Source organism: Ovis aries, chromosome 16, assembly GCF_016772045.2.
Source record: "Ovis aries strain OAR_USU_Benz2616 breed Rambouillet chromosome 16, ARS-UI_Ramb_v3.0, whole genome shotgun sequence".
Classification (NCBI taxonomy): Eukaryota; Metazoa; Chordata; class Mammalia; order Artiodactyla; family Bovidae; genus Ovis; species Ovis aries.
Genome location: NC_056069.1, coordinates 30602094 through 30625309, shown reverse-complemented (window position 1 = coordinate 30625309; position 23216 = coordinate 30602094). Strand labels below are relative to the sequence as shown.

At 39.0% G+C, this 23216-nt stretch overlaps 1 protein-coding gene across 1 annotated transcript in view; it reads right to left on the bottom strand.

Moving 5' to 3' along the window:
- Nucleotides 1-21094, bottom strand: part of FGF10 (fibroblast growth factor 10) — a 96422-nt gene extending 75328 nt beyond the window's left edge. Inside the window, 1 exon segment of the mRNA NM_001009230.1 lies at nt 19371-21094. Coding sequence (NP_001009230.1) covers nt 19371-19710 — 340 coding nt within the window. The 5' untranslated portion in view covers nt 19711-21094.
- Between the last annotated feature and the right edge of the window lie 2122 nt (nt 21095-23216).

The window sequence follows — 23216 nt, the reverse complement described above, 5'->3', positions numbered from 1 at the left end:
CACCATCAGGGTCTTTTCAAATGAGTCAGTTATTCACATCATGTGGCCAAAGTATTGGAGCTTCAGCATCAGTCCTTGCAATGAATATTCAGGACTGATTTCCTTTATGATTGACTGGTTGGATCTTCTTGTAATCCAAGGGACTTTCAAGAGTCTTCTCCAACACCACAGCTCAAAAGCATCAATTCTTCAGTGCTCAGCTTTCTTTTTTTTTTTTTTTTCAAAAAAGAAAAATTTATTTGAGGACCCCCTTGTTAACTCATCTATTTTTTTTTTAATTTTAAAATCTTTAATTCTTACATGCATTCAGCTTTCTTTATAGTCCATCTCTCACATCCATACATGACTACTGGAAAACCATAGCTTAGACTAAACAGACATTTGTTGGCAAAGTAATGTCTCTGCTTTTTAATATGCTTTCTAGGTTGGTCATAACTTTTCTTCCAAGGAGCAAGCATCTTTTAATTTCATAGCTACAGACGCCATCTGCAGTGATTTTGGAGCCCAAGAAAATAAAGTCTTGTCACTGTTTCCATTTGTCTCTCTGTCTATTTGCCATGAAGTGATGAGACCGGATGCCATGACCTTCGTGTTTTGAATGTTGACAATAAAACATTTATCTATTGTCTACCACTTCACAGGGCTTCCCTTGTGGCTCAGCTGGTAAAGAATCCACCCACAATGCAGGAGATCTGGGTTTGATCCCTGTGTTGGGAAGATCCCCTGGAAAGGGAAAGGCTACCCACTCCAGTATTCTGGCCTGCAGAATTCCATGGACTGTATAATCATGGGGTCCAAAGAGTTGGACACAACTGAGTGACTAAACATCATTTCATAGCTTCTATTATTGTGACAGAAATTAATTTTCTGGAAGATGAAATGCCAATTTTGGCATCATATGTTCCCAGGCCTTAAAATTTCAAGATATAGAAACAATCATGATAATAAATTTAGAGTTATACTATTACGGAAACATTTTGAGATGTGAGAGGCTTAAACGTGGCTGTTATATGAATTCTATCCACAGTGAAAGAGGATAGATGATGCAGGGTATAGTTTCAAGGAGAATACAAGTTTAGCATGTTCAACATATTGAGACATTGAAATATTTCTTAAAGTACCACTTGCTTACATGTTAATTACATGAGATGGTTGGATGGCATCACTGACTCAATGGACAGGAGTTTGAGTAAACTCTGGGAGTTGGTGATGGACAAGGAGGCCTGGAATGCTGCAGTCCATGGGGTCGCAAAGAGTCGGACACAACTGAGCTACTGAACTGAACTGAACTGATCCATTTATAAAACAGATCTTCTATTATCCTTAACCATAAGCCGGGAAGGTTCTCATGGGTTTAGCAAGCATCTTCAGGACACTGGCTCTTGGACCAGTGAGGAGGATGAAAACATTCTTTAATCCAGACTGAATTTATAACCCAATGGAAAAACAGGCCACCAGTATAGCCTAGTTCTGCATCAAACATTCAAAGCTCTTCTTTGCCTTTGGTAGTTCCCAGCAGTCAAAGTACTAGATGCAAATAAACTCTATTTTTAAAACAATGTTTTATAGATATATAGTCATTTAAACTTGTCATCAATTTAAATTCAACTCAAATCTGGAGTTCCATTATAAGCCTAATACTTTGCTTGATATAATAATTTACATAATTATTACATAAATAATTTATATAAATTATTTTAATCTTCATTGATCAGTTGAATCATGAGATTCTTGGAAACATATTTCAGTCACACAGCTAGTAAGTGGTGGATGAAATGTTGTACTTTACATCTATTTGAGTAAATAGATGCTTTCTATTTACTCAGTGCTTTCTATTATAAAATACTCTTTTTGTCAAATCACCATTAATTTGGGCCACATAAATCTGTCAGAGTTTACTATATGATTTTCCCAGGGCTGCTGGAATAAGTCAGCACAAAGTTGGTGACTTAAAACAACAAAAATTATTCTCTCACAGTTCTGGGAGGCAGAAGTCCATTATCAGTTTCACTAGACTGAAATCAAGATGTTAGTGGAATCATATTCCCTCTGAAGGCTCTCCAGACAGAAACCATCCTTACCTGTTCAAGCTTCTTGAGGCCTATTTCTTGGCTCATGGCCTTTCCTCTGTCTTAAAGGCAACAGTATAGTATCTTCAGATCTCTCTCTGCTTCCATTATCAAATCACCCTCTACATTCTGTGTGTATGTAATCTCCCTATGATTCTATCTTATAAAGACATTCATGATGGTATTTAGGACCTACTTGGATAACCTAGGATAATTTCAGTCTCCTCATCTCAAGATTTTTCATCTAATCACATTTTTAAAAATTTATAAAATTCACAGGTTTCAGTGATTAGGTCCTGATATTTGCATTGGTCATTATTCAGCATACTATAATGCCTTCTACACAGTCCAAATTTACATCCATTTCACATGTAAAGTATACTCTACCCCAACACCTCCCCAACTTCCACATATCACAGCATGAATTTTAGTCTGAAATCTCATTTAAATATGATGAGCTTAAAAATCCCACATCTCATTACCAAACTAATCTAAATTAAGTATCCGTGAGACTCTAAGCATGATCCTGAAATCTAGAAAATAAAATATCTATGCCCAACATACAATAGTGGGACAGGCATAGCACTAGTGTTATAGTCATTCTGATTACGTAAAAAGGGAAAGGTAAAAATGGAAGGAAGAAAAGTGTCAAGAGTCCCACCTAATTTCAAAATGCAGCAGGACAAATTCCATTAGGTTTCAAGACTTGGGATTAGTCCCTTGTGGCTTGAAGGTTCTGCGTCTGTACTTGTGATTCTGCCTTCTAAGCCCAAGGTTCTGCCCTCACCATGATCCCTCCTTTCTTGAAAGCTAGTATGTGTTTGTAGCTGAATGGTTTTACCAGCCTGCTTGTAGAATCTGAGGAGTCTGACAGCTTCCCTTCATTTGGTCTTATTTCAGTTTTTTCAGTCCAAGCAGGCAGTGTTTCTGCTGACATAACATTCTCAAAAACTTTGTGGGTCTCCTGTGTATTTGTCACAGGCATTCATGTAAATAAACAAAAGGGTCCTCCCCAGATCTTTGAAATCCTCTATTCCTGGCTTCTGTTATGATGGCTAAGGGAACTCAAGTCACAGGCACTAGCATAAGGCTGTTCAGTCACACCATTAGCCTTTTCTTAAACTACTTTTCTTTTCTTTTTTAATATAAATGTATTTATTCTAATTGGAGGTCAATTACTCTACAATATTGTATTGGTTTTGCCATACATCAACATGAATCCACCACAGGTATACACGTGTTCCCCATCCTGAACCCCCCTCCCTCCTCTATTTTTCAAATAGTGAAGTCGCTCAGTCATGTCTGACTCTTTGCAACCCCATGGACTGTAGCCCACCAGGCTCCTCCCTCCATGGGATTCTCCAGGCAAGAGTACTGGAGTGGGTTGCCATTTCCTTCTCCAGGGGATCTTCCTGATCCAGGGATCGGACCCTAGTCTCCTGTATTCCAGGCAGACACTTTAACCTCTGAGCCACCAATACTGAATCCTTTAATTTAGCATCTTTTGCCATCTGGATAGACTGATTGGTTCCATTTCACTTAATAGTTCTTTCTTCACTTTATCTCTCTCCTCTCACATTTTACTGTAAGCCACAAGAAGAAATCAGATGGCACCTTCAACACTTTTGTTAGAAACTTTCTCATTTATATTTCCAAGTTCACCACTTACAGCTTTCCATACAACTCTAAGACACAGTTTATGTTAAGTATCTGCCACTATATGACATGAATTGTCTTTTCTCTGGTTCCCAATAACATGCTCCCTATTTCCTCTATCTCTCACCAGAAGCAGTTTTAATATTTATATTTCTACCAACATTCTGTGAAGATACATATATTCTCTAAGATGATACAAGCTTTCTCTACTGTGCTCTTCACTTGCTTTGGAGTCTCACCAAAGGGCTTTTAATATCTATATTTCTACCAATGCTATATTTAAAGCAATCAAGGCTTTTTCTATCACATGACTCAAAACTCTTCCAGTTCATACTCATTACCCAATTTCAAAGTCTTTTGCACAATTTTAGGTTTTTGTTACAGCAGCACCCCACTCTGCAATATCAAAATTTGTGTTGATTTCTTGTAGCTGCTATAACAAGCTGCTATAACAAGTAGCTGCTGTAAATTTGGTGTCTTAATAGAAATTTACTCTTTCATAGTTCTGGAGGCTAGAAGCCTAATATTAGTTTCACTGGAGCTAAGTCAAAGTATTAGTAGGGTCAAGCTCCTTCCATGCGCTTTAGAGGAGAAATCTGTTTTTCTCCTCTTCCAGCTCTATAGCCACATCCCTTGGCTCTTGGCTCCTTCATCTGTCTTCACAGCCAGAGCACTGTATCTTTAAATATCTCTTTCTGTGCTTCCATCATCAAAGTGCCTTCTGCTGTCTATATGCGTCTAATCTCCCTGTCTCCTTGTACAATAACAAGTGATAGCATTTAGGACCAACTTTGATAATGCAGGATAATTTCCTCGTCTCAAGATCCTTAACTTTATTACATCCGCAAAATTTTATCATATAAATGTAACATTCACATACTCCATGGATTAAGACCTGATATCTTTGGGTGGCTGTTATTCAGCATACTGTATTTATTATCTCTCCTAAAATAAATATGCTCTTAGCATCTGGTCCTTAATCTAGGAAACGGTCAGACAAAAATATTTTAATAATTGTATTTGGTTTAATACCCTCATTTCACAGATTAAGTTTCTGAGGCCAAGATAAAGTAAATGATGTGCCTAAGATTGCATAGCAAATGTTTTGACATAGCCAAGACTATGAACCATATCCCTTTACTCCCATTCTTTGGCAGTACATTCTTCTTCTCTAAATGAATTACCAAGAATTGCTCATTTCTTGTCACCAAATTACCCCAGAACACAAATACAACTCTGAAGCCATTAATAACTATCCCACAGTCAGCATCAGTTTTAAGAGCGTAAATTTATCATACATATCCACTGAACATAGTCAATAGTAAACAGGCAAATTGGAAAAAGATGGGAAGCAACCAATTTCAAGGATTACACAAACTTGCATTCAGAAGTTTGTATGAATGTATGCACTTCACACTTAGTTAAGTAATGATGCCTCATTTAGTGTCTAAGTTCTCAGAATCGCAGAACTTAGAACCCTATGGAATTTAGAAGATAATTGACTTCAACTCTATTTTTCAAGTAGGTAATATGTTAATCATGCTTTCCAGACCAGGTGATGAAACCAAAGAAAGGCTTAAGTATACTGACTCAAGGACATGCAGTTAGAAAAATAATTTTATCTAATAAATGTTAATGGGAAGACCCATTATATGCTAGACAGTATATTAAGGGTTTGTATGCAAAGGTCAGTGTGAGGCCTATAGTGCTCACCCTCAACAAGTTTCCTGTATATAAGGAAACTAGATGGGTAAATTAATCAAGTATGAGATTGTGTTAAAATACTAAATACAGGGTGCCTGGGAGTGCAAGTTTTGTGGAAACAATAGAGTGGTCAGAAAGGTTTCCTAGAGCTGACATCTAACTGGGACCTGAAAGAAAGGGGACTAGGGCAGGAACACCACTCCAATCAGACCTAGGAGTGTGTGCAAAGGCTTCACGTGAAGAATAAGGCATGTTCTGGAACTAAAATCAACTCAGTATGTCTATAATGGGGCATGTATTAAGAAATGAGGTGGGGCTGGGGGGCTCCATAGGCAACAATCTTGAAGGCCTAAAATGCCATGCAAAGAAATTAAGATATGATTCTGAGAACACTGTGAACAAGTGGAAGTATTTGAGAGGGAAATGGCTTGTGTAGATTTGTGCTTTACACAAACCAGAATGGCTAAGACTAGGGTGACTTTGCAACGAAGTACTTTGAGAGTGAACAAGAGTGCTGTTAATGACATGCCAGAACAAGAGGCACATACTGAGACTGGGCCAGGCCAATCAGGATGGAAGGTCACTTCCAAGACTGTCCTATGTTTAAACCCTGACTCACTTCTTCTAACAATATAACTTCGGTCTGGTACCATAACTTTTAGACTGAAGTCTGTCATTTAAAGATACTAAGGTGGCTCAGTTGGTAAAGAGTCTGCCCGCAATGAGGAAGACCCAGGTTTGATCTCTGGGTTGGGAAGATCCCCTGGAGAAGAAAATGGCAACCCACCCCAGTATTCTTGCCTGAAGAATTCCATGGATAGAGGAGCCTGGTGGGCTACAGTCCATGGGGTCACAAAGATTCAGACATGACTGAGTGACTAACACTAAAATAAATATTTATTTATCTATTGAACCATGACTTTTATGTTATCTTTGCTTTGTCTTTGGGTGGCCTAACCTACATTAACTTGAAGGTTGAAGATTTTTAAGCTTTTTCCCCAAAATTATAATGATGATATACTTTATTAATAAAGTTCTGTAATTAGGAAAAAAAAAAAAAAGACCTTCCCAGGTGGTTCAGTGGTAAAGAATCCTCCTGCCAATACAGGAGTCGCAGGTTCGATCCCTGGGTCAGGAAGATCTCCTGGAGAAGGAAAGAGCAACCCACTCCAGTATTCTTGCCTAGGAAATCCCATGGACAGAGGATCCTGGTGGGCTATCTAGTCCATGGGGTCATGAAAGAGTCAGACACAACTTAGCAACTAAACAATAACAAAAAAGATAGTAGGGGGGTAACAGTGACCCATTTCACAGAATTTTTCTGAGAATCATCAATTAATGAAAACATTAAAATTCTGTATAAAGTGAAGTAAGGTGGTGAAAAGTGAATGTGAAAGTGAAGTCACTCAGTCATGTCTGACTCTTTTCGACCCCATGGATTATAGCTCCTCTGTCCATGGAACTCAGGCAAGAATACTTGAGTGGGTTGCCATTTCCTTCTCCAGGGGATCTTCCTGACCCAGGGATAGAACCCAGGTCTCCTTCACTGCAGGCAGATGCTTTACCATCTGAGCCACCTGGGAAACCTGAAGTAAGGTGGTATGATACAGCTTTTCTGTTTAATTTTTTATTATCCTATGACTTCGAGATCTTTCCAGAAAATGGGATAATTAAAAGCAGCACAGTAGTCATAGCATAAAATAGTAATAGAAGCTAACAGTTTTGAGCTCTTAAAATATACTGATCCTATGTCGAGTTTACGTTTATAGTCTCATATGTAACTTTACAGACTTATCCTTCCAACAGTGATGAGGTAGGTGATATGATTATTCTCACTGAACAGTTGCACAGGCCAAGTCCCTCCTTGGAGTTCTTTGTCAAGGCCATGGGTGAAGCCTCACAGTTTCAGAGCCCAGATTCTGCATGAATCAGTTTGTCTGCGAAGCTCATGATCTGAATAGTAGGTGCAGTTGCATATATGCTGTCAGTATCCTGCTCCTTTAGAAATATTTAAGTTTACTCTTCTGCAAGAAACAGAGCTGTAGTCAATTTTATTTTTCTTCCTAACGCCCAAACCAAGTAACTCTAAGACAATTTAGAACAGCAACGAGAAAAAAATATACAGGTAGAGCAAGCAACATTGAGGGTTCAGTAGTTCCCTTTGGACTAAGGACTAAGGACTTCCCTGGTGGCTCAGACAGTAAGGCGTCTGCCTACAATGCAGGAGACCTGGGTTCGAACCCTGAGTGGGGAAGATCCTCTGGGGAAGGAAATGGCAACCCACTCCAGTACTCTTGTCTGGAAAATCCCATGGACAGAGGAGGCTGGTTAAGTGTGTGTGGTCGCAAAGAGTCGGACACGACTGTACGACTTCACCTTACCTTACCTTAGAGCAAAATTGAGGGTGCAGTAGTTCCCTTTGGGAATCTGCTGTGAAATTGCAAAAATCTCTTCCCAGGGGTGGGTATAAGTCAAGAAGTTCTGCAGGAGAAGCTATTTTGAATTTTTAAGTAGCGATCATTTAGCAAATCAGGAATGCTAAAGATGATGCCATTCGGTGTAGATAAGAACTGCTTTTTCCTGTGCATGAGTGTATGCTAAGTCGCTTCAGTGTCCAACTCTTCGCGAACCCATGGACTGCAGCCCACTTGGCTCTTCTGTCCATGGGATTCTCCAGGCAAGATTACTGGAGTGGGTTGCCATGATCTTCCTCCAGGGACTTTTTCCTGTACCTAGTACAAAAGTTCTTTCCTGGAGAATCCCAGGGATGGGGGAACCTGGTGGGCTGCCGTCTATGGGGTCGCATAGAGTTGGACACGACTGAAGCGACTTAGCAGCAGCAGCAGCAGCAGCAGCAGCACGAAAGTAGTTCAGAGCTTTCTTTCTTTCTTTTTTTTTTTTTTTTGGCAGATTAACTTACTGTTTTAATATTTTTAGGTTGTGTCAATTGTACTATAATTCATACTCTTTTCATATATCTCTTTCTCTCTGTTTTTTTTTCTTTACCTCAAAAAATAAAACAAATATAAAATAGAGAAGGCCAAGTTTAAATGCAAACTATGTAAATGTAATATTTTAGCAGAAAACCTAGTTCTCAAATCTAAGGATATCTACATGTTTCCCTCTCCCATGATGGTACACTCTGGCATATTTTGCTTGTATATCATAAGATACCCACTGATTTGCAAATTCTGCTCCACCCCATTGACCTACCTGCCTGTAATTTTCTGAAAGTCTCATGTCAGGTTCTGTGACCACATGGTTCCATGCCTTCTTTTAGGATATTTCTTACTCTGGTTTTCTTATCTAGTCTATCTGGAGTTCCTTTTTCTCAGTGTGACACTCCCCTTGCCATTCATCCCTCCCTAGTTACAGGCTACTGTTTACTTAAGTTCCACCCTGCTTCTTTGGAATTTAGTGTAAGCTGCCTTGTGTTACCTTCTAACTGTCTGCGAAGATCTCCTGTTTCCCCCTCTAGATTGCAAACCCTTTGAGGGTATGGGTCAAAAAGGTCACAGGCATGGGATAAGAAATAGAAACCTAACTACAGAATTTCCTGAGAGCCGAGCATCTGGGATTATCCTGATTCAAAACCACATCATAACTTAAAATATAAGATTTATTGTGAAATATTTAAGAACTGAGTCACTTACTTTTCCATTTAATGCAGCCATCTGTCTTCTAGTCTTTATGGTTACCTGTTTTGTCCCTACTGTCTTTGCTGTTGGTTTCCTTTTGTTTGTTCTCTTTTATTGTTGCATCCTTGAACACAACTGTTACCTTCTTTACTCTTTATTTTTAGCTCTTCACTCTCCTCTCAAGTTATCTTCAATTTTATTTTTAAATTTTATCTATTTATTTTATTTTTGTCTGCACTGGGTCTTTTTTCTCAAGTTGCAGAGAGTAGGCTCAGTAGTTGTAGCTCACAGGCTCTAGAACTTGGACTCACAGACTTAGTAGCCCTGGGGCAAGTGAAATCTTCCTGGACCAGGGATAGAATCCATGTTCTTGCATTGGCAGATGGATTCTTAATCACTGGACTCCTAGAGTCCTCTTCAATTTTCAAATGTCTGTTGGTCTCTTAATGTGCCTAGTCTCTTAATGAACCAGACTTCTAGGCTTTTCCCCAACCTTCAGAACATTATGGATACTACAATTCCAAATCTTAAATTACTTCAGATGTTCTAACATTTCTGCTTTTTAAAAATTCCAAGTGCATCCCTCATCCCTTCTTCTTTCTTCTGTTCTATTATTTAGCTCTCATTTCCTCAAATAATCTGCTTGTTGCTTTCCTGATACTTACCCTTGCAATAAGAGGATTCATTATACTTTTTCTTTACATAGTACTCATTTGACGAGGGCACCATTAAGCTCTTACAAATACCAGCTTTTCCAATCTTCTCACTAAACCCTGGGCTCAGTGTGCATTTTCTGTACTTCTTGGAGGAGACACCAAAGTCTCTCCATGCTTTACCCATCTTCCTACCTCTCACCTTCAACAGGCTTTGGCTTCTCTAGCCTGGAACAGTTACCAACTGTTTTCTGTTAGAGTACCATGCTTTCCATACAATTTCCCCAATTTTTCACCATATATCTTTTTTCTTTTTTTCTGATACTGTCTGTAAAGTGAAGCTCTGCAAGATCAAAACTATCTTTGTTCAGCATGTATTTAAGTGTCCGATAGTATCTGACACAATGCAGGCACTTAAGACATTTCTGTTGAATGAATGAGTGATCGCATTTCATCTTTACTATGGAGAAAAGAGGTAGGTATTGTTACTACCCTTGTTCTACTGATAACAACTTGCCCAAGTGATACACTATTGTCTGGCAGTTTGGAGCCTCAAATGCACCCACTTCTGTGTCTACAAAGCTTACTTTTGATCCAGGCCCATAGCTGTAATCATTTTTAATCAAAGCCCACACTTTTAACCCCTCTACCCTTTTGCCTCTTTAACAGGAACTCAGATTTAGCCTTCCTTACTCTGATATCATGGCTGCGATTACTTCTGTGGGATTTCTTTTAGATCGCAGGTTCTCATTTCAGTTAATTTAACATCCAGTTGAATGCCAGGGATTGGGCTATATTTCCCTCACACCTTTCTTGTCATGTCAGCCCTTTTGCAGCGCTACTCATTAGCTTGATCTCCTTCCTGAGAGTTCAGAACCCTTGTCTTCATCACTCCAGCAAACCATCTCCTCTTCCTTTCACAGTCTGTGTCTAAATGCTCTATGGACTCTCTGCCTTTCCTCTGGCTTCTAACATTCTAATTTTATGTTCTTTACCATCCCTCTTGATTCAGCTTGAAAGCATTTATGTAGTTTCATTTGTCAACTTCTTAATCTTAGGGATTAATATCCCTAGCACTTTTTCTTTTCATATTTCATATTTGAGGAATCACATCTTTCTACAGAGACATTCCAAAAAGTGCCCTAGAAATCTGGTAATCTGGCATGCTGCAGTTGATGGGGACCCAAAGAGTTGGACACGACTTAGTGACTGAACAACAACCTTGTTAATTACTGTTATTAATCACACTGTAAATATACCTCACTTCAAAACATAAATAGTATATAAATTAGTGTCATGTTTCCTCATGTTGCAGAATATTAATTTGTCTTTTAGTAATTCTATCAGTAAATCAAAGCTATTTAGGGTTTGGGAATCCATCTATCTATATCTGCCTATCTATATAATTTGAAACTAATTGTAGAAAGAAGCTTGGCTTTTAATTATTATCATAGTAACAAATCAATCAAACATATGTAAATAGTCAGATTCTGCATATAATAAAAATAAATCTAATTCAGCAATCAGTGCCAAAAGTTCTTTCTTGAGAGAAGTATTTGAGTACACATATGCTATGAATTTAAATTTTAGCTCCTATCAGTTTCTCAGTATCTTTCTAATAAAGCTATGTGCATTTCTACATTTGGTCAACCTAAAATACAAATGCACATACATTTTACATTTTTCTTCTTTGATAACCAGTATTAAAATGAGAACATGGGTTTCATTTCAGAGAGCTACAATTGGCAGGGTTATACAGAGGCACTTTATAATTTAAGTAAAATTCTGGAATTTAGAAATATTGAAGACACCCCCAAGGGGCTTTCCAGATGACGCTAATGATAACGAACTGATTTGTCAATGCAGGAGATGTCAGAGATGCAGGTTCAATCCCTGGGTCGGAAAGATCTCCTGGAGGGAGAGCATGGCAACCCATTACAGTACTCTTGCCTGGAGAATCCGTAGAAAAGAGGAGCCTGGCGGGCTACAGTTAATAGGGTCACAGAGTCAGATACTACTGAAGCAATTTAGCACACACGCATACGCACAAAGACCTCCAAAACAGCATTCAACTTTTTGAAGTAAATGATGATTAAAATATAAGTAATATTTGATTTCCTAAATCATCTTTACTTTCTCTTATAGAAGTCCAGACAAAAGGAAGAAGTTCACAAAGTTGACAAAGTATTTAGTAAATGTTGCATATACTAAGACAATTTTCAGAAGATAGGTAAAATGAACATGTAGGGAGTGTTACCGGAACAGAATATTTAACCTGAAGGGAAAAAGCAAATTGATGACTTAGTAACCAGACAATTACCATCCATTGTCAGAAGTGGTTTGCTCACTTCACTAATGGCAAAGCTATAAGAAACTGGCCTGCGTGCTGGGATAAGGGAGAGTTTATTGGAGATTCAGTGAGGAGAGGCACCTGCTAGAGTATGTGGAGTTTGCATTGCTGAAGACTTTTATGCATAGAATATAAACTACATGTTTTGGATGTTATACATCCAAAAATGACTAGGCTACTGGCTCTAAACATAACACAGGATGCTAGGGAATGACGATGGATGACTTTCCCTTGCTTCAGTGAAAAATAAGGGGTTTAGAAACCAGGGAAAAGGGGGGAAAAAAGAAAACTAAAGAAGGAGGAGAAAATAGTGAAGTAGTGAAAGGATGATAATGCATCAAGGATTCACACTACTGATATTTCAGATATATAACTGCCTCAATATAGAAACGTTAGAAAGCAGTTGATGGGCCTTGAATTGTAGACTCTGTGAAAATGTCAAGTTATCTTCAAACAAGGGCAGTGCCTCAAAAACAAGTTAAGGATGAACTAACATACATTTATTAACATATTAATATATGTTGATTAGAAAACATGTCAACATAAGGTTCTTGAAAGAAAATAATAATGATCATAAAAAAATACCTGTTAAAAAATTCTTAGGTTTGCCATTATGATTATTTAATTAGAATTTATTTTTAAAGTTCTTAAATTTTGCTGTTTAGAATTAAGTTCCAGTTAGCCCACACTATTCATAATTAAGTTGTAGCAATATTATTAGGTTATATTTAGTTGACAGTTACTTGAAGTTGGGGATATATTGACTTAATCAATACTTTACCTCATCTATTATGGTTAGTTAAATGATTCATTAATATCTTAATGTCATCGTTCATTGTAGGAAGCATGCTAAACATTTGAAAATTCCTCATTAATGATAACACACGTAGTGACAGATTAGATATAGGTAAAGGTAGACAGGTCTAGGTTGAAGAATTATTAGGTGAATTATAAAATGAGGCAATGCTTTACTGCCAGCACCATGAATCTATCAAATGGTAATTGGATGCACGTGTTAGCAGCAGTAAAAAGTCACTGTCCAGTTGTCCACCTTACATGGGAATCTACTCTGAGTGTCGTGTTTGATTTATTGTCCCAATTAGAACATAGCGTTCAAAGAAAAGAACACAACTGACCTGATTTAAAAGGAAGGGGACCTTTAAAGCCATTATTTTGTGGGTGACCCGGCTCCTATTTAGATATCCGGGAACATTTTATTTGTGCAAAATCTGACTAAATCAATACTTGATTTTAAACTAATTCTGTAAAACATCAACACTTTTTGTTTATTAACTGGGTATCAGAGTGTCACTGGTGGCTTCCCAAGATGCTGGTAATATATTCTTACACTGATTTTAAAGGCACGTTTCTAGGTTATCATTCGTTATAAGTGACTGACTAGCACAGGTAGAAGTAACAGGCACTGACAAAAAAGAGTGCCGATTATGAAAAGCAAGTGCTTTTGGTATGCAAAGCCAAGCAACAAGCACCATTTTTCAAATGGCAAATGTAAATGATCTTAATACTTTGCAATATACATGAAAAATTAAGATACTTCTGCATAAAACAATTTAAGACAAAATGAGGTTCATTACTTTTCTAGATTGTAATAAAACGGTGTTAAAATTACAGTAACATAAATTGATGCCCAATTTTACTGGAAAATTAAAGGAGAACTTTAATTTCTGGGAGGGAAATGCTAATATTTTACTTACATTAAGCAAACATCAACTATGAATCCTGACAAATGTTGGAATAGTAGTACTAAAAATGTCATCTGAATTACTCTTCATTGCTAAGTTCGTAGAATTAATGTTAAGATAGATTAAAATCACTTTGAACTAATACACATGTATGACTCTTCCTTCTGAAGCATAATAAAGAAATATCATTTGTACTCAATTTTGGATAAGTATACAGACATTTAAGGCTTAGGAGAGACGGAGATATTCATACACAGCTCATAAACGTGAGGAATATTAGCTCCATTTCAAATGAGCCATCAACTTTTTTCCAACATTTTGGCTTGTGGAAAGTCAGACATTTGAATAATAAATGGGGTTTGCCTCTGAACATTAAGGTAATTGTATAGGAATTTAAAATGCCCATTCAGCTTCTACCATAAATTTATTAAAAATGAAGAAATCACCTGGATTGATGCTTTTCTCTCTAAATTGAGTAGTAAAAAGTGCAGAAGAAAAATGCATGCAGTAGGGTTTCTTTCACTGTATAAAACACAATTCTTCTTTTAAGTTCTGTGCTTAAACAATACATTGAAAAGACTTATTTTTAAAGAATGATACATACTTTTTTGGTACTAGATTACTAAACTACCCAAAACCCTAGAGATTGAGGTCTCTAAATTCTCAAACTCCTTTATTAGCATGTGATTTCTGCCAACTGTTCTCTTGAGTTTCTTCTAGTAGATGGTTATAAATTAGGTTTATAAAGAGGAAACTCTCTGTAATTGTGTATTTTTAATGGGCTTATGATAAATCCATCAAAGTGGAGGGTCCATATGGTAGGAATGCAGTAAAGGTAACAGGACAGTGTCATGTAAACATTAAATAGTGCCTTCCATCTTCATAAATCCTCAATCCTCACGATTAAATGCCACCAGTTGTAAATTATGCAACCAAATTTTAGAAAAAAACTACAACTTAAATAAGTTATCAGTGGAAATCATAGCTGTGTATGTTTTCTTCCCAGAAAACTGTTACATATTTATTAGGAGATAATATTCAAGTCCTTATTTTCCTCAAAATTGATATCCTTACCTTATTTAACTTCTTCCTAAAATAAGCAAGAACACTGGAGTGGGGTGCCATGCCCTTCTCCAGGGGATCTTTCCAAGCCAGGGAACGAACCCAGGTCTCCTGCATTGCAGGCGGATTCTTAACTGTTTGAGCCATTAGGAAAGCCTACAAAATAAGCTCTAATCCTGATTAAAAAGTCATAACATAAACCTTGATTGAGTATAGGGCAATAATCTATCATTTCTATGCGGTGAAGTACCTTTTGATTTGTAGTCGTTTTAAAACTTCAGGTCTCTAAGATTTGCTCCTATTAGAGTCATACATCAGAAGTTTCTTCAACAGCCCAATTTCACACTTGTATTTACAATCAAATTGTTTTATTACATGTGGAAACCATGAAACATTTGGTCCTCAGCTGTAAACTATTACTATATTTATGATATTCATGGATTTTTCTTAGTCATGTATTTCTAATGCCTTCTGTGAGATGGATGTATGTGTATATTGTGTGCCCTAAGCAATTATATTCTCAAACATAATATTAAAAGCGATATTTCACACAGAGAATGCACTACCATTGTCTGATACCATGTTGCCACCTGCAATGATAACTTTAACATAGTTCATTCTGCTCCACTGAAATTTTACGTATCTTTCAATTTCCTTCTAATGAAAAACTGGTATACATAGCAAGAAGCAATTAAGGATATGGATAATTTGTTTTTCAGAGTTTCCTGTGGCATCTACTTCTGATATATTGACATCAAAGTTGCCAGTAGTAGAGAGGTAGAAGAAATGCCATAAATCCAAATCAACTTTGGCTTGAATCTGGCTCTGTCAATTTCCAGTTGAATGGCCCTGGGCAATTTACTTTTCTTGAGGGTTAGTTTTCATATTTGAAAAATGAGGATTTATCTAAATCATAGAATGATTATGAGTGTCAAATGAGGTATATATTTAAGACATAGGGCACAGCCTGCATACTCAGTGCACACTGATTTCTCTAATATCTTCCATACTCCTTTCCTGAAAGTACTAATTAGTGGTATGGCTTTCCATTTTGAAAATATCTATCTTCGACTGTCTCAAGTTTAGGGATGCATTTTCTTTTCACTAGACTCCTATTGTCTATAAGTGACAATCATGGGAGTAACCCACAGCTGTTTTACTCACATCCAGAAATAAGACCGTCAGTCCCAGTTGCAAGGGCACCTAACAGCTGTATCCAGCCTTTCTAGTAGGCCAGAACTGGAGCTGAGTGGTAATGTTTCAAGGGCAAAGCTCTAGATATAAAGAATGATAAAACAAACCTAAATGAGCCTGAGCATATCTAGTGACAGATACACCACAGCTATTCTAAATTATTCAGGCTTTCTCAGACTTCTAGCAGGAGAAACATAATTCATCACTGTTCCCTTTATTCTGCTCTCACATAATGGCAAAGGAGCAAACAAAAATTACCCCACCACTAAAAAATTATAATAGTCACTTGAAATGGAGAAGAGTTTCTCTAGCATATGTATTATTTTTAGAACCATCCAATTTCTGGGAGCCAACTTTGGAAGTAGAAGCTAAAAATGATTTTGCAGTGCTAATGGGTGATTTCCTTACTTCTCTTTTGTTAGCATTTTGCTGGCAGAAAGCCAGTAAAACAGTCATTTAATTACTCAGGACATCACAAACATGTAGCCTGTGAGATAAGCTATTACTGTATTTTAGCAGCAATAATACTAGGGTCAAAAGCAATAAAGAAAATTAAGCTTCAAATAATAATAAGCTTCAAATAAGCAAACCTTAAAAGAACAGCTTTGTACATTGAGAACAATTAATAACTTGTTTAGGAAAATGTTACTGAAATGTGGTTTTGGACAAGGAACATCAGAGGTTGGATACCCCAATATTTAACAGGCTACCATTTGGTGGGCTGGCTGGCTGATTACCCTGTAGGCATGGCAAAGTTTGTTCTCATGTAATTATGCAACATTTAGACAATATCTTAATGATACCATGTAGTTCAGCTGAATCAGTCCAGCTGGAAATTATAGCAGCATTCTGATTACCCAGCCACATGTGAAATTAAAGCTTTTTCAACCTCTACTATTCACTTGCTATGTCTTGATACAGATGTTCTTGGAAAGCTTAAATTATTTATGGTTTGCCATTAACAGAGCAGGCTCCACCTCCTTTCATTTCAACCATTGATTAGGATTGCATTACTATATAAGGTATTATAATTTTAACGAGGACTATCAGTTATAATTTGTCACGTAGAAGATGTATTAGTGTACTTTAGACAAGGTGAATAATTTCCACTTGTTTTTATGTGATAAAAATCATATACTTTTCTCTTTGCAGATAATTCTTACTGTAAAAATATATTTTAATGTGCACCCTGGAAACCATCTTACTAAATGGTTAATCACACAGTGTACATTATTTTAGAAAAGAGTAATTTAAGACACGTAAATAAACTACTATAATTGGTCCTTATATCACATTATAAAGACACTTAAAATACAACAATAACATTGTTATTTGTAAAAAAGTTTTGCTCAAGAATAACACTCTGAAATTTTATTATATTTCTTTTGAGTTATTTCCATGAAGTAAAAATACAAAGAAAAATTTCAGTCCCTGTTCCAGCTTACTCTTCAGTAAGTGTTGGACCACTTCTTCCCCATCATCCTACCTGGATGGTACCATAACTATTTTGTTTTAGAAGTGAATAAAAATACTAAAAATTCAAATCAATAACCTAATATCTATATATCATATGTACTAAATTCCTGTAACAAATTATGGCAAAAAGAGTCATCATAACTGACTTTATTTCAGTTATTTCTAATGAATAAGAACAGGAAAAATATAGATAGGTAGTGGAGTACAGGTTCATCTCTGGTGATAACCATAAGATGGAATACTTTAAAACACTTATACAAATATTTTTATTACTTGTAAACATATTGCTAATTTTAGGACATGGAAGTAGCAGCTGAGGAGGAACATAAGTTAATTTAGAATGTGAGCCCACAAATAAGAAAAGTAAGTCTTACTCTTATAAATCTTTATTTTCAAAAGATAATGCTAAGTTCTGGTTAACTGTCTTTCCCATTAATACCAGATACTTTCTGGGCTAAGGAATCTGAAATCTATGACTCTCATATTTAAGTTAGCTAGCAAATATTAATATATGCTTGGAATTCCCAAACAATTGACACAAAAAAGTCCCTTGAAAAGGTGACTTGGAAGCACCATGGAGATAATGCTAAATGGTCATTAAAGACGTTTAAAGTCATTGTCTACTGTCTTCAGTGTGCCATTACATAGCCTCCAGACCCTTTCAAATTGCAATCAATAGAGGATGAATAAGTCTCACCACTTGAAAGTAAGCAGGAAAGGAAGCCAACAGTGTAATCTGGCTTTGCTCGACTGATTCAAGAAGAGACACAATGTCCACCCCTCCTCTTCTAATTCTTTCTCCCCCTACCCAGCCCACATCCCTGCAAGAAAGAAAGAAGAGAAACAGCTAAGGAAGGAAAGAAAGAAAGAAGGAAGGAGAAAGGAAAAAGGCAAGAAATCAAAGGATGGGGGCACACTTTGTACCGAGGAGGAAACCTCATCCTATGGGATAAACTATAACCATGGAAACAGACTTATGACTTTTACTTTGAAAATGAAAGAATGACAATGAAATTTGTGTGAGGTCTGTGTGACTCCAGTCCCAGATGTTTATAGCACTGTAGTACTATGCCTCTGCAATATGAGAGGTTTCAGAAGAAACGAGTACAGCAGGACACCACAAAGCAGCGCATATGCTATTGACAATGCAGACATGAGCATCATGTTACCAAGAGAGAAGGCAGGCAGAAGACAAATAGCAGCGGTGGTGCCTGCAGAGCTAACTTCATGAACTGCAATCACTCAAACCAACAAGAGGGACCAGCGACAACACAAAAAATCAAAACCAGAAAAATGTTTTCCTCCTGTCTACACTGGTGGTGGGGTAAAGAGATGGGGGTGGGGCGACAGTGAATTTGACTTTTCTCTCTTAAATAAAGTTCCCATAAAGTCCCTACAATTGACAGCGGATAATTATTTTCAGCTTGAGGAAACTGTCCTGAAACTCTTAATATGATTGCCAGCGAAAAGAACAAAATGTGTTTACTTGAGCCATTTCCAGAAAGGAGGGAAAGGAGACCTTGGGGTGAGGTGGGGAAGGACTATGGAGCAGAGAGAGGCATCTATGCACTGAGGGAACTCTTGGGCGCCCTGCGTGGTCCCGCGAGTGGCAAGCCAAGGAGACAGGGCAGATAGGGTGGCAAAGAGAGTGGGGGTGTTGAGGGAGCGCGCCGTGGGGAGGGCGTGCGAAGCACAATGTATACACGGGGTGGGGGGGGTGATTTAGTGTGAAAGTATTCCACTTAATCATTTTACAGGAGTTGGGGACGTAAATATTTAGCTGGCCACATCTGGAACAGATTTTACCCCCCTTGTGGGGTGGGGGTGGATAATTGGAAGGAGGGGAACACGCATTTGTTACTTACTGTACGGGCAGTTCTCCTTCTTGGTACCGCTGACCTTCCCGTTCTCAATCTTGAGAAAGTACTTGGTGAAAGAGAACAGCTTTCTCCAGCGGACATCTCCTTGGAGGTGATTGTAGCTCCGCACATGCCTCCCCGCACTGGAAGGCAAGGAGACGGACGAGGAGGACGAGGACGAGGAGGAAGAAGAGGAGTTGGTGGCCCCTGGTGACACCATGTCCTGATCGAGGGCTTGGCAGGTGACAGGGACGGAAGACACCAAGAAGAGCAACAAGAAGCAGCAGCAGCAGCCGGACAGGTGGGGAAAGGCTGAGGCACAATGTGTCAGAATCCATTTCCACATTGTACTGAAACTCTCGGCACTGGAAATTGTCTCATCAGAAGGAACATACTGGAAGGGTAAGACCTGGTGCGAGGCAAGGAGACAGCTGGAGGTGGCGGCCACTGGTTAGCTCCCTCTGGGCTCGGATCTGGCCAGAAGTGAAAGCACCAACATCCATAACTCCGCGGAAGGGCCGGCTGCCTCTCCTCGCTCCTTTCTCGGATCCGCCGCCGCGCGCGCCCTGGGTCTCCTGATGAATGTGGACGTGGGTGGCCGCAGTAGCAGGAGCTGGTGGTGGTGGTGGTGGTGTGGGTCAGTCTCCCTCCTCACTCCCCCAGGAGTTTACTTTGTTCTCTTCTTCACTCCTTTCTTCACCATGTTAAATGCAGGGGGAAAAAAAAAAGTCTGAAAAGCAGATGACAGCACGGTGAACAAAACCCAAAAGGGTTGGGGTGGGAGGCTGGGGGAGCTATCTGCGCCCCGGTGCGGCTGGCAGTGTCCAGTCCCTCTCCGCACCAGCCCCCGTTCGCTAGCCAGCTCTGAAAGTGTGTCCCTCGGAGTTGTCAGAACCGGAGGCGGCTGCCGGGGTAGCCGTTGTTTTCTTCTCCCTGTTGCTTTCTCTTTTTGGTGGTGCCTGTTGATTTGAAGCCTCCAGAAAGTCACTTCTTGTTTGGGGTGGCGGGGGGGATGGCGGTTGGTGTTTTGTTTGGCCCTCTTTCCCTCCCCCCGCACCCCCCTTCCTTTGGAAAGCCCGCTTGTAAACAGGTTGAAGCCTGGAGTCTAAATGTCAGTGATTCTAAGCCAGAGGTGGGCTCTGCCTCCGCTGGTCAAACCTCATTTGCAGGGGTGGAGAAGCGGAGGTGGGGGGGGGGGGGGGGGGGGGGGGGGGTCAAACGGCGGTGGGACATCTGAAACCCTCGGCTGCTGGGAACGCCAAGAAGAGGGAGGGGGAAGGGGCTGGGAGAGCGGGGGAGAGCAGGGGAGCCGGGAGAAGGGAGCGTGATGCCTTTGCCCGGAGCTTGGGGGCTGCGGGACCCTGCCCGGCCCCCGGGGCCGCCGCAGCCTGCAGCCTCCGCCAGCGCCTCCAGCTCGGGCTAGTTGCAGCGAAAGCGTCCCTGTGCTCGGCGCGCGGGTGACCGGTGTGAGCTGTATCCTCGCGCTTTCCGAATGTTGCTGCCTTCCAGTCTGAACCAGTCTCCTCTGGGGAGCCCCTTTCTCACTTGTTTTCCACCGTACGATTTTTTTTTTTTTTTTTTTCTTTTGGCAGTGAAGTACTTGAGAGCCACCTGGAGCCTGGTGCTTGGCTGACTTTTTTTTTTTCCCCTCGCTCCCAGGAGGGGAGGGGTGAGGGAGAAAGCAGAAGATGCTGAGGATAAACCTTTTAAAGCAGCAGATTATAAACTGGTGGGGCAAGCAGAGAAAAGGAAGACATAATTAGCTTCCTTTCCTCCTCTTCTGCCAGCTTCCAAGGAGGTCTCTTGCTTTAATGAATCTCTGATTTCTCGCTTCCGTTGCTGAAGTAAAAAGTTCACACTTTGGCCCTCTCTGCCTTTTAAGCTCAGGGAGATTTATCACCACCCTTAAAAGTCACCCCTCTCAGCGCAAATGAAATCAGGAACCGAAATGACCGATTTCTAATTGCTCACAAGGGTCATTTACAGAAGAACGCGTGCACTTCAAAGCGAATTCGCCTTTATTGAGATTGCGAAGATTTAACCTTAGGATTTGGCAGAATATTCTGTTTTGGTAGGCAATTTCCTTTGCACTTTGCCATGAAGGGGTATTTTTTTTCTCCTTCTGGCTTCAATTTTAATGTTTAAAAGGCTCTATTTTACAATAATACTGCACCACCAGTCACCCTCTTTTTTTTTTCACTCACCACCGCGACTCCTTCATCGCTGACAGACTTGCTCGTGTCTCAGGTACAGACGGAATCAAGTCCCAGACTAGGAAGCCTTTGCCAAGGATTAAGAGGCACAAAGAAGGAGATACTGTGATAATCCTTTCAAATCTGAGAGAATTCCTGCAGATTCTCTTCAAGAACGACTCTAAACTAGGGAGAGCCTGACCGGGAGGAGCCACTGAAGATAAATCATATAAAGTATTTATGTGAGGCAGTTGGACACATGAAATTGCCAATATTTTATGGTTTTTGACCTTCAGAAGTGGCAATTTCATATGGTTCAAACTAATTTTTAGGCAGTTATTTTAAGAGGGAGAATCACTTCAAGATGAACTTGGGAGTTTGACTTCTGAAACTGTAATTTGGAGAGAATTAATCAGGCGAGCTTGTGTATATACTACAAACCACAGCCCCTACAATGTGCGTTTGGTCTCAGTCTACACTGAACAGGAGCAAATGCAAAGGAAAAAAAAATCTAGCTTTGGAAATGGGATTTAGGTATATTGCAAATCATTGTTTGGTGACCTGATAAATGACTTTACACGCACGCTCTTCTATTTTCCTGTGCATTCAGGGTCTTTGAAACAGAACATTTTAATACTAGAACCAGGATTTTAATTGCATTATTAAAAAAAAAACACTACAATGCTTATTTAGAAGACTTTAACAATGTGGTTGACACAGTAGATTTTCATATTTAATATAATTAGCTCTGATTTCTGTAGCTCTTAATTAGAGAGTTAAGCAAATAAACAGCCTGTATCAAACAGGTCTGGTTCTTTCATTAAAGCTTGGATATTTAAAAAGAAAAAAAAGCTCATGGTACTAATTTCAATGTTCTAGTTCACGGTTTTATACCTGAGCTGAAAAAAATGCCTGAAAAAAAAAAGCCTAATGTTGCTGAGGAACTAGAGTTTCAGTTCAGTTGTTCAGCAGAATCCAAATGTTTGAATGCACAACTAATTAAAACTACACTTTTTTAACAGTTATGTTTGATGAAACCATACAATAAAGATCCTGGCATGAAAAGTTACAAAACACAGGAAGTTATTATTTTGAGGTTTCTCTACACTGGACATCAACAATATTGGTGCCAGCTTAAGAGACTTTTTTTTTTAAACTGACAATAGACATCTCCCCCCACCCCACCTTCCAATCTCAAAATAGTGTCTGTGTCTCTCTGTCTCTTTCACACAGGCAGCACACATACAGACATCTTTCAACTTTCTTATCCAGGAGAAGAGGCTGTTCAAACCTTTAAGCTAGAACTTTGTGTTTTTATTCTGTCTTAAGTGGGAAAAACACATCTTGAAAACTCCGTATTAAAACCTGGTTGCAGCAGGTGCAGTGTTTAAAAGTTCTAGAGCCCTTTCGCAGCTCTTCTGTACATCGTGATGACAGGAAGGGCATTTAGGAAACAGCCCAAAGGAAAAGCTGACATAGCTTTTTAGATTATATCTCATTCTTCTCTCTCTTTTCTGTACAGCCTTTCTTTTATAGCACAGTCGAATCCCTAAATACTCCACTGCTTTGCATTGTTAGGTCACCTCTTAGGTTAGCTGGAGAAAGCCTGAGAAAAGTTCCACAGGAAAGATGCACTATTTAACGGAATTCAATCTCTCCC